This window comes from Tachypleus tridentatus, chromosome 4 (assembly GCF_004210375.1).
Source record: "Tachypleus tridentatus isolate NWPU-2018 chromosome 4, ASM421037v1, whole genome shotgun sequence".
NCBI classification, from domain to species: Eukaryota; Metazoa; Arthropoda; class Merostomata; order Xiphosura; family Limulidae; genus Tachypleus; species Tachypleus tridentatus.
Window position 1 is genome coordinate 52143242 of NC_134828.1, and position 19981 is coordinate 52163222.

General features: G+C 33.1%; 1 protein-coding gene across 11 annotated transcripts in view; it reads left to right on the forward strand.

The window, feature by feature from the left end:
- LOC143249131 (E3 SUMO-protein ligase PIAS2-like) overlaps positions 1–19981 on the forward strand; it is a 118342-nt gene that overhangs the window by 95720 nt on the left and 2641 nt on the right. For 10 of the 11 annotated variants that reach the window (XM_076498485.1, XM_076498488.1, XM_076498489.1 and 7 more), the window contains 3 exons: positions 6821–6966; positions 8712–9072; positions 9500–9654. In XM_076498485.1, the coding sequence (XP_076354600.1) occupies positions 6821–6966; positions 8712–9072; positions 9500–9654 (662 nt within the window). Of the gene's footprint in view, positions 1–6820; positions 6967–8711; positions 9073–9499; positions 9655–11125; positions 11227–19981 lie in introns of all 11 variants that reach the window. The other variant, XR_013027576.1, reaches the window with a different exon arrangement.

The window sequence follows — 19981 nt, forward strand, 5'->3', positions numbered from 1 at the left end:
GACAACCTCAATCGCAGACTCTACCTCAGCTTGCAGCAGCTTTGCAGGCTGAGTGGACAGCCATTCCACAGGATATGATTCGTCATCTCATCGCTTCCATGGGCAGGAGATGCCAAGCAGTTATTGATGCTCACGGGTGGCATACTCGTTATTGACGTTGAGTGACGTTAAACTTCACCTAGTGAGTGTGGACTTCGCCTTTGCAGACTTTGAATGTTCAGCAGTGAATGTGCAAAGTTTCACACATGTCATACAGAACTACCCGGAATAAACTTGTTAACAATATGTCTCAAATTTTGCCTTTTGTATTTCTTTTTTTGAAGAGTATATTATACTAATTTAAGAAAACATGCATTGTCTTGTCTTATGAATTTTTGCTCTTAAAATTTGAAGTAGTTAATAATTAATTGTTATCTTTTAAAACTTCAGTCTCTTAGTGTGGATTCTCCAAATAAAAACTTAAATACAATAGTGAAAAAACAGTCCATAGATAAATGACCATGTCTTGAGCAGCAAATGTCAATATCCATAATACCTGCACCTCATTTTCTTATTTGACATTCTCTTTCAGGCAAGCTTTTTAGTCAAAAAGCTTTGTTCTGATGACATATTGGTGGAAACATCCACATCTAAACACAGTGAATTTCTCTTTCATTTAAAGGCAATTGGGAATATACTCATTGAGGTTATGCCACATGCTACTTTGAATTAGTCACAAGGAGTTATTGTTGAGAGGTATTTGAAGAACATCCCTGAGTCTGAGATTCACACTGCTTTCTCCACCCAAGGAATTTCTGCAGTGAGGCATATCTCCACTCGCAAAGATGGAATTATGATGCCGACCAGTGTCCTCATTTTAACATTTACATCATCGCATCCACCTGCCACCATTAAGGCAGGTTATGTTAATTGCAAGATAGAGCCATACATTCCAAACCTTCTCAGATGTTTCCAGTGTCAGTGGTTCAGTAACTTAAGGGTCTGTTTCACTCTCATAGGCATTGTGGTCCTTGCTATCACAATGAGCATATGTCAAGGAACCACGACATGATGTCCTTGTTTTATTAATTGCAATCTCTCTCACCCATTCTACTTTTGTTCTTGCCCTAAGTGGTTGGAAGAAAAAGAGGTGCAGCATTTGAAGATTATTCAAAACGTTACTTACCCTGAGGCTTGAAAGTTTATGTCCATCACTTCATCTTGGATGTATGCTGTTGCACTTCATTTCACTACAACAATGGGAGTGCAGACAGATCTCTCTGTTCCTCCAAAAGAATCATTCTGTATGAAATGTATGAAATGTCTTTTGACCTACATGGTCAAGAAAGTTGAATCAATGTTCAACACCTATCTGTCTCTCACATTCATTTCAGCAAACCTTAAGATCCAGGTACAGGCATTTCCTTGTATACATCTTCTCCTGCCCCAAGATGCAAAGAGATCAATTGTTCAAGCTGTCAGTTGCTGGAATCCTCTTCCAGTGACAGAGGTCTGCCCAATCAACCCAAGATAGGATTCATGGAGTTTGACAGACCTCCCTCTAATAAAGAAAAAAGATGTGGCTGAAAACAGAAAAGCTCTCACCCAATTCACCTACACATAAATAAAAATGACCACATTGATCCAATGAAATTGTCTCGGTTTAGGTTCTAATTTGGATGACATCAAAGCACTGATTGGTTACTACCATCCTGTATGTCTTTCCTTACAGGAAACATTTCTGAAACTTGCCAATACAGTCACCTTTTGACAGTTTTCTTTGTATAGAAATGACAAGTTGTGTGATGGACAAATGCACACAGGGGTGGCACTGTTGGTTGATCAGTATGTGCTTATTCTGTTTTTGGCACTTGACAAACACCCTTGGAGGCCGTAGCCATTTGTGTTTCCTTGGGTTATACCATCACTGTTTGTTCTCTCTACATGCCACTTGGAGAAACATATGATCAATCAGACCTTGATGATCTTGTTGAACAGTTGCCGTCTCCCTTTTCAATACTGGGGGACTTTAATGGGCATAATCCCCTCTGGGGAGGTACTGATACTGATGGGAGGGGTTGTTCCATAGATCATATGCTCTCAGATCACAACTTTTCTCTTTTCAATACTGGTTCTTATACTTATTTTCATGCATCTAGTGAGTCTCTTACTGCTGTTGATCTCTTAATTTGCTCCCCAATACAGTTCTCTCCCACTTTTTATGGAGGGTTGACAATAACCCATGAGGCATTGATCATTTTTCTATAATTTTTGAGGGAGATTGGCTGTGGTTGATGGTACACAATTTGCGTGCCATCGTCTGTAAACCATCAATATACGACTGCGTGGCAGCAGTGACTGACTGTATTATACAGGCAACTGCTCAGTATATTCCTAAAACTTCAACACATTTTCATGCCATCCTCATCCCAGGTGGAATCCTGCCTGCCACATGGCACAGAAGGCTCAAAACTGAGTATGGGATACTTTTTCTTGGTATCCCACACTCTCAAACCAAATCGCTTTTTAGCAGATCCGTGCACATGCTCGGTGGGTAAGACTTGAAAGCCAAAAGGATTATTGGATTAAGTTCACAACCAGCATATCATCTACCCCAAGTTCCAAAGCCATAAGGGACAAGATTTGAAAGGTCAGTGGGCAATGTAATTATGTCTCTCTCTCTCAATCTTGCTCTATGATGGCCAGGAAGTAGCTTATATCTGGAGCATTGCTAATATGCTAGGTGAAAGCTTTTGCTGGGTATTTAGTACTTCTGTTTCATCCTCCACCTTCTTAGCCGTCAAGAGTTGGGCAGAGCGATTACCTCTTTTCTTTTAAGTTGGTTATCTCTATGACTATAATCACCCCTTTATACTGGTAGAACTCAAACTGGCAGTACCTCAGTCAGACCTAATGATGTACACCATGAGATGCTGTGCTATGTTTCTCTGATTGTTTTTAACAGGATCTTGAAGGAGAATGTTTTTTCTGATGCCTAGCACTGGGTTATTGTTTGATTCTTCTCTAAGCCTGGGAAGGATCCCAAGATTCCTTCAAAGTAACGTCCTATTGCTCTGATGAGCTGTCCATGTAAGACCTTAGAGAGGATGGTTGATGCTCATTTTGTTTGGTTTCTTGAATCAAACAACCTCCTCTTGCCCACCCAACATGGATTTCAACATCAGCACTCCACCATGGACTATCTGATTTGACTTGAAATGTCAATGTCACTGAACAGCTCCCTCTTACTGTTGCAAACAGGTTCCATGTCTACGTCTTTCACATTTCATGTCAGTCATCAAACATGAGATAAATAGAGCAACAGCTACAAACAGCTCTCAATTGTTTAATGAAGTGGACCACAGCAGATGGATTTAACCTCTCACTCTCTTTAAAACCGTTTGCATGCACTATTGCTACCAATGGGGTATTCATCTGTTTCTGAACTCTGTATTGGTGAAGTTGTGCTACTCGTGGTCCCTGAGACAAAGTACTTGGGGCTTATCTTTGACTGTAATCTGACCTTTATACCACACATCAAACAGCTACGAGTCAAATGTACAAGAGCACTGAACATCCTCTGTGTCCTCTCTTCCATCACTTGGGGAGCAGATTGATGTTCAATGCTTAAGATATATTGTGCTCTTATTTCATCAAAACTAGACTGTGGGTCACTGGTCTATGGCACTTCCCGAACCTTGGCCTCGAAGATGCTGGACCCCATTTATCATCAGAGACTTTGGCTCTGCACGACCCCAGTCCAGAACTTGTATCCAGAGTCTCATGAACCTCCTCTACACCTTTGCCATTTGTAGTTGTCTTTACTGTATGCTTCAAAACTTTGATCTTTACCATAGCATCCCACCTGGGGTTGTGTTTTCGTTTTTCAGTGGGCCATGCTCTTTCAGAACAGATGATCTGCCATTTTTCCTTTTGATCTTTGTATCTAGATGCAGTTGGATGAATTGGGTCTGTCCTTGAATAACATTTCTGTATCTACTGGTCAGCCTATCCTTTCTTTAAGTCATCTGAGAAGAGCAGATACTCTTGATTGAAAGTACTGTCTTTTATTTGTTGGACATTTTTTTGAACCATCCTTCCATTTCCATTTATATAGATGGTTTGTTGTGGTTCAGTGGTTGTACACAGAATCCCCTCTTCAGTTTTTGTGAACTGTATGCCATTTCTCTTACACTGGATCATGTAGAAGCTAATCAGTACTCAAATTGCAGTATTCATACTGACTCACTTAGTTCTCTACTGGCCCTGCAATCGCTTTACTTTCATTCTCACACTATTCTTGTTGATATTCAAACCTGACTGGCCCTTTTCTCTTTAACATCTTCTTCAATCCAATTTTTGTGGATCCCAGGCCACGTTGGTATTTGTGGGAACAAGCTTGCTGACACCACAGCTAAATTTGTCTGCTTTGGTACTATCACTGCTGTGCCTGTACCAAACGTGGACTATGGTCCTGTCCTTAAGGCTTGGCTCTGTTCTACCTGGCAGTCAACTTGGAGTGAGCAATGTGAAAACAAGCTTTTTCCAATAAAACCCTCTATTGGACTTTGGCTGTCTTTCTTCCATAAGGATCAGAAAGAGGAAGTTGTTCTAACTAGACTATGCATTAGTCACAGTTTTTTAATTCATCATTTTCTTTTATCTGTGACTGCTACACCAATGTGTTGTCTGTGTAACACTCAGGTCACAGTAAGCCACATTTTACTGTCTTGCCGTCGTTACAACTTTCACCATTTTAAACATTTTGTCATAAGGTTTGCCCATAAGGTTAGTGTTATTGGTGATGGTGACACTATCCACCTTACAAATGTTTTTAGTTTTTTAAAGGCCATTAACCTTTTTAATGTTATTTAAATTTTTAATTTATAAATTAGATTTTTTTTAATGTGGTTCCTTTTTAAGAATTGCAGTACAACTAATTTCATATGAAATTAGAAAATGACCATAATGTCAAATAACTCAAACCAGGACTGGGAACATCTACTTCAGTTATCTAACGCTGATGTTTGAACTTATCTGTTAGTCGTCCTGGCAAGTTATTATAATTAAAATTATTCTACAGAAAGTGTTTTGAAACTTGTATCACATTACTCTCAGAAAACGGCTGTGATGTCAAATAACTCAAAACCAGGACTGTAAATGCTAACTTCAGGTGACTAATGCTGATGTTTAAACTTACCTGTTAGTCATCCCGGCAAGTTATGATAATCAAAATTATTCTATAGAAAGTCCTTTACAACTTTTATTAGTGTAGTTTCTTTCCTACTTCTGTAAACTGGATATAAAAATTGAATTTAATGCTATTTATATTTTAAATTAAAAAATTAAATTTTGCTATGTTTTACCTTGATTCCTTTTTACAAATTTTAATAATTTTATTTCAATTTTAACCTTTTACTAGATGTTTAGCACAGATAACCTAGTTGCTTTGCACTGTAAAATGCTAAACCAATCAACCAACCAAAAAAATCAGTATTATGATGTTGCTTGGAACAAGATGCTGCTATTAGCCTGCTACGTAGTAATTCCTAAATTTTTCACCTCTTAAGTAAGATATTTTGTCAGTGATTTTAAATGGAAGCTCTGTTATGGCAGAAAAGTATAGTAGGAAGTGAGATGTTGAAGTGGATTGAGTATTGGTAAGAAAAAGAAGATAATGTTATTCAAATGTGATTCAGACAATGTGATCATGTTGGAGAGTTGCATTATCTTATTGTTTAGCAAGATGGAATAATTGACAATGATGTTCTGCAAAAACAATACAAATAGTCAAGTGTCTTTTGGTGATGAGATCCATGAGCATTCTGCAAGTAGAAGCCACAAGAAAACACATGATCTATTAAAGGGTGCTTCACTAGTGTCATTCACGTACATTAATTTTCTTTGTATCTACTAAGAGTACAAAACAGTTTGACGTACTAGACACTTGCTGTGTATAGTTTGTTTCCTAAGTACCACTGCAGTTGCATTTTCTTGGTTACATCTGTGATACTTAATTTTTGACTCATTACCAGTTGCGATATGAAATATTTGTAATGGCCTTCATATCATACAGTTAGTCTATTGGTTAATTTGGACACTTTACATCTGTTTCACCTTACAAGGTATTTAATTCCAACTACTACTGTTAATTGACTGTGATGATAGACTGTCAGAATATCTTCTCGAAGGAAGTCTGGTAATGATGTTCATTTTATTTGTACATCTTTTATCACTCTTTTTGAAAATTGAAATTATTCTTATTTCTTAACTGTTATCTTATAAACTAAATACAATTTGACTGTATCTTTTAATTTCATTGAAAGAGCTCTAGTAATTGTTGGACATATCAAAAGAGCAGCTTTTTTTTATATTTCAACAGCACATCATTATTATTTTTTTGACTAAAAACACAAGGCATATTTCATTTTATTCCTGTCAACAGTTCACAGCAGTGTTCATGAAGCAGTACAAACACAGTTATGTGCTTTGTAATTTCATAAAAAATGAAGAAAAAAGGTAATTGCTGTTGAAAATAACTGAACTGAATAATTTCTTACTTAAAGAACTACTGCAAGGTTTCATGTGTAATGGAGATAATTTAAGATTTATGTATAATTAGGAACTGATTTAACATGTAGCATTTATACTTATATTAGTTTTAAGTCTGAATTGTTGTACTTTTTAAACTTGTATTGGGCATGAGGATATTGGTTTTTAAAGGAATTTTTTAACTTTTTGCATAAAATAATAAGTTGATTCATTTGTAGTATACTTTATGAATAACAACATCTTTTAATTGATCTTGTTTATCATGTTCTCTTGTGGCTTTTATTTGTAGAATGTTTATGGAGATCATTACCAAAACACCCAGTGAATGTATGGAGGTTCAGTTTCATGAGAATGGTTCCTGGACCCCTGTGCTTCCTAAACAGTCAGCTCAAGTTGTTCATAGCTCAAATGTACAGAAAAGCATCAGTATTGTTTGTAAGTCTTTTGGCAAAAAGATGAATTTTTTTTAAATAATAATATACATTTTTCTTGTTATTTTTTTTGCCCACTTAGCAGTTGTTGAATATTTCTGTTACTAAAAGTATTTTAGTTGAATATCATTAAAAGTGGACTGAAGTTACCGAGTTAAAGTGGTATGATAACAAAAAAAAGTAAGACATATACTTGGGTATTTTTTAATTAAAGTATTTAAATGCTCAGAATTATTTAGAAAACTGTGCTTAATCCAGTATTTGGTGAAACCTTTATTTTTTTGTAAAGCTATTTTGTCTCGTAGATGAGTATATCTTAATAATAGATTACTACCTTTTTCATGTGATCTGATATTAAAATGCAATCTTGAACTTAAGGTATTATCAAATAAAAAATTTAGCATGGGGTGTTTTTATTTTTTTTATATTTTAGAATTATTAATATAAATGTAAAACCTCCAAGTTCATTTTTTTACAGTTTTTATATTATAAAGTTTAAAAACTGCTGGACAACCATCAAACTAGCATGAAGGTATAAAGTAACAGCAGAATATTTCATTTTTTCTTCTTGATAGGTTAAATGATCTGTTGTTTACTGTTTGGCAAGAAAACACAGTTTACATTACCAAAGCAGTTTTTCATATTTCAATTTGTAATAATGTAGTTGTTAAAAATTAAGAAATAAAAGAATTTGTAAAAAATTATGAAGGTCATAGAAACTGAGGATCAATGAAGATGACCATAAATCCTGTATGTATGACATTTTGATGATATTAATTGAAAAAATATAGAGAAAATTATAGACAGTAAGAAAAGTACGGCAGCAATGGTAGAGTCAGAATACACAAGAGCTTAAATTATTAGAAATTGGTCATAAAATATGGCTTGTTTAGCAGGAAGTGATACCCCCCCCACACACGAAAAAAAGAAAAATTAACAAACTCAATATAAGTTTTGATTTTACTCAGTTTTCCATTTTCTTTTGATTAATTTGAGAAAAACAAAATCTGTTTCATTGAAATCCATTGTAAATGTATGTTTTATACAAACAAATTAATTTTGAACTAGGTTAGAACAAAGTTCATTAAAATTAATGTACTTAAAATTATATGGTTTGTGTGTTTTATTTTATCATCAAAGAGTTATAATTTGGCATAATATATCATTTTTACAACCAAGAATGCCAACGTGGTTAAGTTTACATTGGTGTTGTAGGGTTAAGAATAAATATATGTTGAGTTTGAAAAGAAGCTGTATTTTCCTAGTAAATTCAGTTGATAGTCTCGGTAGTTTAGCAGTATGATTCACAGCATTTTTGTCTGATAACATTTATCAAAAGTTTAAAAATAATTAATTCATTAAAATTATTTCAACCTGTAAAGTTATCTTGTTTTTCTTTTATTTTACAATAAAATCAGTGAAGGAAAAAGTTACAGTGTATTAACATGTTTGGTGCCATGTGGGTCACAACTGACTTTTAGTTATGAACTGCATGACACATCAGTGGGTCATAGACAGTTATGTTTCAGAGCCAAATTTCTCTCATGGCGTATGAGTTTGGGACACTCCATGATACCTCTTATTTGGCACTAGAAAATTATTAATATCAATGGCAGTGGAGAATGTGTTAAAGCATCGTATATTTTGTAACAGTAATTAATTTGTCAGTGATTTACATAGTATGGATGCTATACTGTGCAGTGAGAAAATGTTAAACAAAACTTTATGGTCATTCTTATTTTCTCTCAGCTCCTATACCAGCAAAGAAAAAACATACCTCTGAAGTTATTGACCTAACAATTGACATTAGTTCAGATGAAGATGATGAATACCAACCTCCAGTCTCACAGTCCCAGATCATTGCAAAACCAGTTAAACCTACTGCAGATATTTCAGTATCAGCTAATGACGATCTCTCTGTATTATTGCCATTTTCTCATGTTTCTTCATCATCTAACTCTAGTGTGTCTTCTCTACCAGGCTCTTCCACCATTTCATTATCCACAGGAAATGTATCTAGTTCTCAGTGTTACTCTAACCAGTTTTATTCAAAATCATATTCTTTAGAAATTACCCCAACTCCAGTTACATCAATCAGTTCATCTACATTGTAAGTGTCAGCTCTGAAAATTTGAAAAAAATATTTGACATTGTTCTAATTTTATTGTATTTCACCTCAGTGATGTTTTATTCTTAATAATGTTATTATTAAAGTTGTTAAAAATATTCAAATAAAACTTGTAAACAGAAATTTTTATGTGTAATGTTTGCATGTGATTTATTCTCAAGAATATATTTATTTAAAGCATTCATAAAATGTTTCCTTCTCTTGTTTTCACTTTTTTCAATTTTAGGTAATAATTTGGTGTGCAGATGTTCATTTAAAATGTCAAAATATAGGTTTTGTACAATGCTGTAACAAATTCTCTTTTAGAAGGGGGTTTACAGATTTCTTTTTGTTCTTTGTTGGTGATTTCAAAGTACCATGCTGTCCAAATAGCTGTTTAATGTAATTTATTACATTTCTTTATTTATAGAGTCAGTATGTTGGCAGACACACCATCTTCAAACCAACCATCATCTCAGGACAATACCAGATATTCCAGCATTTCTTACATTAATGATTACCCACCAATCTCCAGTCCTTTCCCAGAGTACCTGTCATCTTCAAGACATAATTTATGCTTCCAAAGTATGGGATATTTCAATATTCTTAGCCAAACTGTTATATCTGTAAATTCTTTGTAGCTTAATGGTATAAAACTGTATTATGTATTATTATTTTGAACACTATGCATATTGTTGCCGTAGTTTTCTTAAGAACTTTTGTCTTATTCTAAAGGTTTATCTGAGTAGTGTAACAATAAATGCATTGTTTCATTGGTGCTATCCTACCTATGTGTTTATTCTGTATTGTAATATATCTGTAATCTTTTCCTATTAAAATTTGCCTCTTGTGCTGTCTTGATGTAATATTTTATAGTTTTAATGTACAATAAGTTATTTTTTGTGGACTTATTGTACTGACATTTTGTTGCCACATTATCATTCTTAAAAATGTGTTTTAAAGTCTGACCCAAAAATAACATATATTATGATTCTAAATATTTGTATTTCATTCTGATATAATGTATTTTGCATTTGTAATATTTTTTTTTTCTTTTTGCTAACATATGAAATGTTGAAAAATTATATTTAAATGCAGAAATTAAGAATGTATATTGCTTTCAAAGTTTTATTTTACCTAAAGTGTTCTCCTTTTTTTTTTTCCTACTCTGGCTTTAGGAACATATCTTTGACATTCCCTGTTGAAAAATTCTTAATTTTCCTTCATAAACTTTTTGTTTGTTTATGTGTATCATTTTAAGCATTATTTCTTAGTCATTTCCTGGCCATTATCTTGTAACATCATTTATTATACTGCTGTTTTATAATACATTATCTTAACTACACAAAACTAGCTTTCAAGCTAAAATCACTCTTACTTTCTTAGTTTATTATCAAACAGTCCAAGGTTCCAATACTGACTTTAACAAAGTTGCTGAATAAACTCTTCTACCACTTGTAAGGGCTCTTATAGTAACACAAGTGTCTGCTCATAATATCTTTGTTGTATTTGTCTTACCATAGATATAAAATAATATATTTCTATTTAAACCAATATTTTGCCTTTGTGGCTTCTTCAGAGATAATGTATGTATACTCTGAAGAAGCCACAAAGGTTAAACATTGGTTTAAATAAAAATATATTCTTTTATATGTATCTGCAGTATAAAGGTTGTTTTTTCTTAACTGTTATCAAAGTGTGTAAATCCCTCCAGTATGCACTACAAATTTTGAAAGACAACAAAACATCCTACTGCAGAATTCTTGTTCCCAGTGCTACTTTATTTGCTGATCCTTTCTGTGGAAGAGAATTTAAGTAGTTTCTGTCAAGTGATTCGGTATGGGGTAGTGGTTCTGAAATTTTCTAGGCTCATATATTGCTTTTTGTTTAAAGTTGTTTTTGAAATACAAGCTAAATCCTAATTTAAAAGAAGATATAAAACTTAGTACCAAAAATTAATGTTTTTAGCACTTGAGTATTAATGGGAAGGATGTAATTGTTTTGGTTTTATATTGCAATTTATAAATGTATGTTGTAAATGTTTGTTAATTTGAAGGCAAGAAAACACTGGCAGTCTAAGTTGGCAGAATGCAGTCTACAATTGAGGAGAATAGTGTGTACATGTGTGTGGAATGTTCAGAATAGGTTTACCTAATGGTATAAATCTTTCATTAGTTTTTTTCATGTGCCTTTAATATTAACTTCCTTCTCCACTAGTGGTACATGTACCACATTTTGAGAATCATTGCCAAAAGGCAAGAAATAATATAAAGTTCATTTGCAGTCTTCTGTTAACTGTTTTATTTCATTTATGATTACTTTGAAGCTTACTAAACTGATGTGATAAACCACAGTGTAAAGCATGCTAACAACTTCTTTGTTATGGTTTTCAAATGAAACCTAAAACTCTGATGCTTTTGAATAGCTCATTTCCTTCTTTAATTATTTCAAAGCTCTTGAGTATTGGACCTTGTTTAAAACCCATTACAAGTTTTGTGTGTGATTCTATGTGCTAACTTATTAATCACCATTCTTTGTTATTTTATGTTAAACCTTTTGTGCCCAGGACCATTTTTCAGCTCCAGTCCCTCTTCATTCAGAGTGAAATTAATATGATTAATCCATGTAGTTTCTTTTTTTCCACGTTTTAATTCTACCTCCTTGTATTTCAGTTGCTTTTATCTTGTTGCTTTTCACATTAGATGCATTAGCATTGCCATTTCATAATCACTTTTGTCTTTTGCATCTGATTCTTTCATTATGTTGATGAACTAGGCCAACATTACTTCCATTGACTCGTACTCACTGTTGTTTTTCTTTTTTCATGTGTTGTAGTTTTGATTCAGGAATTTTTTTTTTGTATAGTTCTTTTGGATAATTTTTAGCCAACTTGATTATATAATGTTTCTTTAACCTCATATAAATACTGTCATGATATAAAAGACTGTTTGGTATAGGTATTGTTAATTTATTTATTTTTTAAGTTAATATTTCATGATTTTTAATTTTTTTTCCATAATTAGAGAATTAAGCACAATTATTTTAAAGTATGTGTTGACAAGTTAAGTTACTTAATGTGGTAAGAATCTTACTCTGTGTTTACAATTTATTTATGTTGAGACTGTTGAATGATGCATGAAATTTACTGATTAAAAGATATAGAAATTTCAAGAAAACAAGCAGATGATTAAGTGATAAATATATAACTAGTGTGAGGTGAGTGGGAAGAAAGCAATAAGGAGTCATGCAAAAGATATAATACAGAGAAAGGTTAGGAAATGTAAAATTAACTGTGTTTGGAATGAATAACATAAAGGTTGATAAGTTAAAGTGAGATTAACAGTTTTCTGACATTTTAGGAGAATAATTTGTTTTGTCAAAGGGTGTTTTAAAGCATTTAAATCTGCCTCTGTGGACTTTGACAAAAAGCAGATTGTATGGAAGTAGACCTTTCTGTGAAAAACAAATGATTATTTGAAAGTAGGCCTATATGTGAAAATCATATTCATTTGACGTAGGTTGAAATACAAAAATAGCAGATGAATATCATATGTTCAGGATACAACTGCAGTAATTCATGACACAGTGTAAGTGAATTATATACCTGTATTCTTGTGATAAAAAAGAGGAGAGAGGGGAGAAAAAGAAAAAGTGAATTATACATTGATAGTGCTTATGATAAAAATAGAAAAAAATAGTTTGGTTTGCCAACTGAATTTTAAAGCAATTTTAATGGCCTATGTGTGCTTCTAACAAAAATGAAAATTGTACAATAAAGCATATCCCAAACTTTCTTGGTTCATGGTGCGCTTAGCGTTTCAGCAGTTTTTTCATGATGCCCCTCGGCAAAAAGAAAAACCTAACAGTTTCGTTTATTAAGTAGTTAGATCTAAGCAACTTAATACTTAATAAGTATTTATGTCCTGACAGCTTAGTAGCCATTTGAAAGAATAACACAAGTAAAAGTAAAAACAATATTTCTATTTCATTTTTAAATAACCACAATTATTAATGGGATGTGTGCACTGCTTCTCAAACCTTGGAATCAGATTGGACATTGCCACCCTCATTTCCTGTTCCACATTGATTTTCACGTAGTATTTGCTTTTTATCACAGTAACTGCCAAAAAACCCAGCTTCACAGAGATATGACATTGCAAATGGATTTAGGATTTCCTGAGCTTTAGCAGTTAGCAGCAGATATTCATTTTTATTGATATCCAAAACTCAAATCCATGCTGTCAAATTTTGTTTTTAAAGTCTTGTCAGAACATTTTCTTCTTCTGGAGAGGTAACTTAAGATGGGGCCTTAGCCTTGAATGGGTCTTGGTTCCATGTAAACTTCTCCATATCTTCTGGAAAGTAATTTTCAGAGCAGTCACTGAGTTGTGTTAGGTGCTCCTCAAAGACATATTTTAGTTCTTGGGTCAATTTAACTTCATTGGATATAACCAACTGCTGCAGCAGGGAGATACAGTTTTTGCCACTATCTTCATTCATTTTTCTTCTCCATAGTAATAACTTTTTTTCTGAAGGCTGAAACCTTCTCTGTGAGTTTCAGAATGTGTATGTTGCTTCCCTGCAGAGAGAGATTCAACACATTCAGTTTTTCGAAGCGATTGCACAGGTATGCTAATTTTCACAAAAAATCAGTATCCAAGAAGTTTTTAATACATTCATGTTCTTCTTCTTTGGGATAAGAGTAGAGTTCCTGTTGTAAATCAAACACACAGGACAGTACATTCCTATTGGAGAGCCATTGCAAGCTACAGTAGTACAGCAAAAATGTGTGCTCAAATCCCATATCCTCACACAGTTTTTTAAAAACTTCTCCTTCTGTGGCTGAGTTTTTATAAAGTTCACCACTTTTAACACACTTTCCAGGACTAGGTTCAGTGGAGGACTCTGGTGCTTTGATGCAAGGGCTTTCCTGTGGATTATGCAGTGGACCCACAGTGCAATAAGTGCTTTGCTTTGTCTGAGTGCCTGCAATACTCCATAACAGCTGGACATAGCTGCCAACACACTTAGTGCAGTGTAAGTTGTTTTCACACATAAAAGTGTCAAGGATATCAAACAACTCTTGAGCCTTTGTACATGTAGTCATACTTTTGCAAAAGAGAAGGTTTTCCACAATTTTGTCACTATCCACAAACTGTGTGTAGTAAATCAGATGAGCATCCTTGTTACTATCTGTTGCCTCATCTAGCTGTAATCCAAATTCCTTCCCTTTCGTTTTTATCAGTTAGCTGATCATTGAGGTCTTTGACCATGTGTTGGATTACACAACTGATAGTATTGTTGGATAAAGGCACCTTTGAAAGCAGTCTTCCTACAGATTCACCAACCATACTGTTCACCATATCCACTGTAACTGGTAAAATCAGTTCTTCTGTGATGGTATGAGGCTTTTTACATTTTGCAGCTCCATATGCCACCTTGTAGGATGCTAACAAAACATTGCTTGTTATTGATGCTTGTTTAAAAAATGTGCCTTTTTGTTCTTTCAATTATTTTAAATTTCTGGTAAAATAATCATTGGATTTACTAACCACATTAGGATGATTGGTCTCTAAGTGGCATTTTAATTTACTTGGAAGCATGCACTCTGCAGCCAAAACTTTTAGACATAATACACACTATGGACACTCTTCATGATTGACATCTACTGAAGTAAAACCAAAATCTAGATAACTATCATCATATTTCCATTTCTTCACAACTTTACCACTGGTCTGTTGTTTGCCATCCTTTTCTTCACTCCCACACTTATTATTTATGTTCAAAAATCTTTCCATTTTTATGCACAAGGACTAAAAGTCAAAATAATTCACTAAACTTTGCTAGACTTTGATCACAACAAGTTGAGGAGTTTATCAAAGATGACAGGAGGTTAATATGTCATATATTGAAGTAAATGTATATGAGGGACCATTTCTAAAAATGGAAAGAGGTGAATAGGGCCACTTCGTTTGATTCAGTATGTAAGCCATATCTCAGCAAAATAAAAAGATATGAAGTTCTTACTTATTATTCTAGCTTTCCAATATGAGTAATTTGAATTTTTAATTTCTAGGAAACTATAAACTTTGTATTATGACATCACAAACATATGATTTTAAACAGTGCTGCATTCAACATGCCTTGTGACTCATAAAATCTATATTTAAATGTGTTCTTTTAATATTAACTTTTATATTAAAAATTAACTCATACATAATATTAAAATTTGAATTATAATCTACTATTGACATAAATTCATAAAATAGTGGTTCAATAAAATTTTGAATTCAAGTCAACAAACCCCATGAGATGGTTTTGACTCGTGACCCATTGTGATAGGGTTAACTGGTAAAGCACAAGAAACTTATGCTACTCTGTCTCTTGAAGATTGTATGGATTATGATAAGGTTAAAACAGCTATTATCAAAACATACAAGTTATTGCCAGGGGCTTATCACCAAAAGTTTGAAGGTTATAACAAGCAAAATAATCAAACTCTTGTGGAGGTTTAATTTTATCAATGGTGTAATTCTGTGCATACTGGCAACAGTTTCAACAAACTAAGACAATTTTGTATAATTGAGGAATTCAAATGTTGGGCAAATGATGCTCTCAAATCTTACTTGGCTGAAAAGAAAGTCAAAACATTATATGAAGCAGCTTCTCTTTCCTTTGATTACACTTTAACACATTAAACCACTTTTCATAAAAAGAAAATCCTATCTGCTCAGCAAGAACCTGTACCCATTTAATCTACTAAACCTGAGGATTCCTCTAAAAATTCCAGTCCACTAGTTTCAAATCTTCAGATAATCAAGATAAAACTTCATCAAAATCATCAAGGCCTGTCTACCATTTTTATAAAAAAACAAACAAACTGGTCATGTTATGTCCAATTGCTGGAGTTTGAAAGGAAAAAAAAAAAGAAAACAACACTCAGTGCATTTATGTCCACATATGGATGTAGTTCCACCAGATCACCCGACATTATTCATTTACTCACTGATGAAATGGTTGATGTAGGTAGGAAGCAATTTAGACCTTTTATGTCTGTTGGATATGCATCTTTGAAAAATGATACTGCTAATTCCATACCCATATGTATTTTATATGATACTGGAGTGACTCAGTCATTGTTGTTAGAGGGTATATTGTTCTTAGATTTGTGTTCTGCCACTGTTGAGTCTGTTATTGCTCAGAATATTGAGAGTAAATTTATTAATTTTCTTCTTCATAACATTTACTTAACATCAGACCTAGTTTCAGGATCAGTTGTGGTTGGAATAAGATCTCTGCCAATTAAGGGTGTATCATTATTGTTGGAAAAAATTTTGCTGGGAGAAAAATTGTTGCCAAACCCAAAATGGTTAGTGAGCCAGTCACTGTTTCATGTAAGGATGATGATGTTGAGGAAAATCCAGACGCGTTTCCCTCATGTGCTGTCACTCAAGCTCAGGTGAAGAAATTGAGCTGAAAACAAGTGATATATTTATTCAGAGGATGATATTATGGATTTGGCTCAGACTTTTTTTGGGATTTGACAGGGACCTTGTGAATATGAATAATTGTCTTACAGACAATTCATTGATGAGCGACAGTGATGAACTTGAGAGATCTTATTCACCTGGGGAGGTTCTGTTTACTAAAGAGAGGCCTATCAATGAGCAAGAAAAGGATCCACCTTTTCTTGGGGGCCAAAACTTAGACAAGGTGTTTTCCAGTCTTGTCAAACTTATCACACATGCCAATTGGTTAGAAAATACAACCAGAAAATTCCTGTAGCTCTTTTCAAACTTATCCCAGTTTTTGAAGAACCCTTCAATCATGTGATTATTGATTTAAAACAATCAGAGATAACATTTGTGTTAAAGTATTTTCATATAATTTTATTATTTATTATTTGTATTGATTTTGTTATGTACTGTTATACACAAACACAATATCCTAATTAAAAATTGTCGAATGCCAATTTTTACTTCTCTAAGGAGGAATGTGTAATGGATTTGCTTTTGTACATTTATTTTAACATCTCTGCTTCAGTTTTTTACATGTGATGTATATTGTTGGATGTGTATTACATAAGTCCTTTCTGTTCTGTAAATTTATAAAAGATTCTCAAGAGTAAGAATCAACAATATATGTTTTGTGAAAACACTAACTTATCTTTGAATATTGTTGACCTTTTAACACTCTTGCCTAATGAGTATATAAAAGTTAGCTATCACAAGGCACTGAAAGACAATAGAATATTGTTTATTTATTTTGGTCTGTATGCTACATGCTTCAGAAACTACAATTGTGACAAATGCTTATTAACTGGAAAACAACAGATATTTGACCAGGAGTGTTCATAGGTTTCCAATATTGTGAATCATTCAACTTCAGAGAATTAACTTTGGACATTAGTATTTCTCCAAAGCCATTGCATAACTTCAGCAGAGAAAACTGAATAGAAGTAGTTAGCATTCCTGTCAAGCAAAGTGTATCTGTGCATCAACGTAAAAGTAACTTGCACTTAGTGGACCTGGACTTGTTGATAAAATATTTAGTTCCTGAACAAATAGAAGACTGAATATTGTTTGCGAGTTTGTAAAATTTTTGCATATAAATAATGATTTGTAATAACTATTATTATAAATTGTATTGTTTTTTGTGTGTATATTAAAATATATTTGTATTAAGAAAGAACATTGTGTGTATCAATCTTGTTGGCAAATATCATAAATTTGATACATATAGACATTTAATAAACTTTTAGATTAAAATTTCCAGCTGTTTGAAATCATAATACGTTAGCATATCTAACATAATAAAGTTGAGATTCATCTGCAATAAATTATAGCACGTAACACACCCCATATAAACCTAAATGTAATAGATTTTGTGAGAGAGTCAATGAAGATTTAAAGAAGACCTGCCAAGGGAGACCATGTGACTGGAACAAGTACTTGCAGGCAGTATTATTTGCTTCTCGAGAAGTCCCACAAGCAAGAACAGGATTTTTCCCTTTGAGTTACTGTCTGAAAGAACAGTATGAGGTCTGATACAAATATTGAAAGAGGAAAAAAGAAGTCAAAAGTAAGGAACTCATATCAGTATATGTTAGACCTCAAAAAGTGATTGGAGGAGATCTGTCATCTTGCTCAGTGTGGCTTATATGCAGCTTAAGGCAATCAGACACATTTCTACGACAAGAAGTCCAAGAATCACATGGTGTAAAAGACTGTTTAGTGTAGGATATTATTAATTCATTCATTTTGTGAGAGAATATTTCATGAATGCTTAGTTTTTTCATAACACGAGAATTAAGAGCAATTATATTAAAGTAAACATTATGACAGCTTTAATTACGTAACTTGGTAAGAATTGTACGTTGTGTTTATAATTCACTGATGTTGAGGCTGTTGAAGGTTTCATTAAATTTATTGATGTTAAAGATATAGAGATTTCTATATGGTGAGCAGATGATTAAGTGATAAATATAAAAATAGTGTGAGATGAGCGGGAAGAGAGTAAAAGGTATGAAATAACGTAGAAGAGATGATCAGTCCGTAAAAGGTTGCAAGACATAAAGTTAACCGTTGTAGGAGTGAATAAACTCAGAGATGATATGATAAAGTGAGAGTAATGGTTTTCTGACATTTTAGCAGAATAATTTGTCTCATCAAAGGGCGTTCTAAGGCAGTTGAACGTGTCAGTGTGGACTTTGACAAAAAGCAGATGATTATTTGGATGTAGACCTATGTGTGAAAACAAGATGCTTGTTGGAAGTAGTCCTAAATAGAAAAAGGAGACAAGTATCAAAAGTTAAAGATACAACTGCAGTAACTCATGAGGTAGCATAAGTGAATTATACACTGATAATGTTGCAATAAAAAAATAATATAGAAGAAAATAATTTAATTATACACTGATAGTGTTTAAGATAAAAATAGAGAAACATAGTTTGACTTACCAACTAAATTCTAAGACAATTGTATTGGCCTAAACAGATTTATGACAAGGAGAAGAGAATGCTATAATATTTAAGATCCAACTAGAATCTCTCTAACATAAAGTTTAACAAGAATATCTAGTTAAATCTGGAACCAGTGATGGCTGACCAGAAGCAGGAGTTTACTAAAGGTGACAGGAGGTTAATAAACAGAAGGGAGAAGAAATTTTGTGTTTGTTATGGAATGAGCAATTTGAAGGGTTCATTAGTTAGTTATAAGAAGACACATACATATTTTTGTCAAATATTAGTTTCAATACAAATATGAACAGCAATAAATCTTTTTTGTTTTTAAGATTTAATTTTGTTTAAGTTAATTAATTTACTTATGTCTGGTTGGTTGCAACCCTCTTCAAAAGCAAAGTTGAATATAAAACATTTATAGAAAAGAAACTATACATTGGAATACAGTAAGTGGGAATTTACTGATTAATAAACCAGGAGTTCATATATTTTAAAAAAATTGCTGTATATAGTTCAGTTTTATTCAGTAAAAAAAGTTATTTAGTATTATACATAAAGAAATGTGTACCCTGGGTTTATTTCACAAGCTTCTAATGAAATTATTGATGTTTTAGAATTTCTTAAGTTGTTTTTCAAGCATTATGTGGCATTTATAGCCTTTAGGAGGGAAGTTTTGAACCATTTGTCCTTGTAACTTGAATATAGTATAGTTTTACTGATTTTTAGACAGTCAACTTTGGTTATTTAGGTGTGATATAATTGCAAATATCTTGCTATAGGCCACTGACCTGTACACATCAAGAAAACTGTTTTTCATTCTTTTGAACTGTAAAGCTTAGCATGATGATATATTGCTAGAAGAAACGTTTTTGTGAGAACTTCTGCTATAATTACACTCCTGATTTTTAAAGCTTGTTTTATCATTTTATACTTCATTGCAGGTGTGATGGA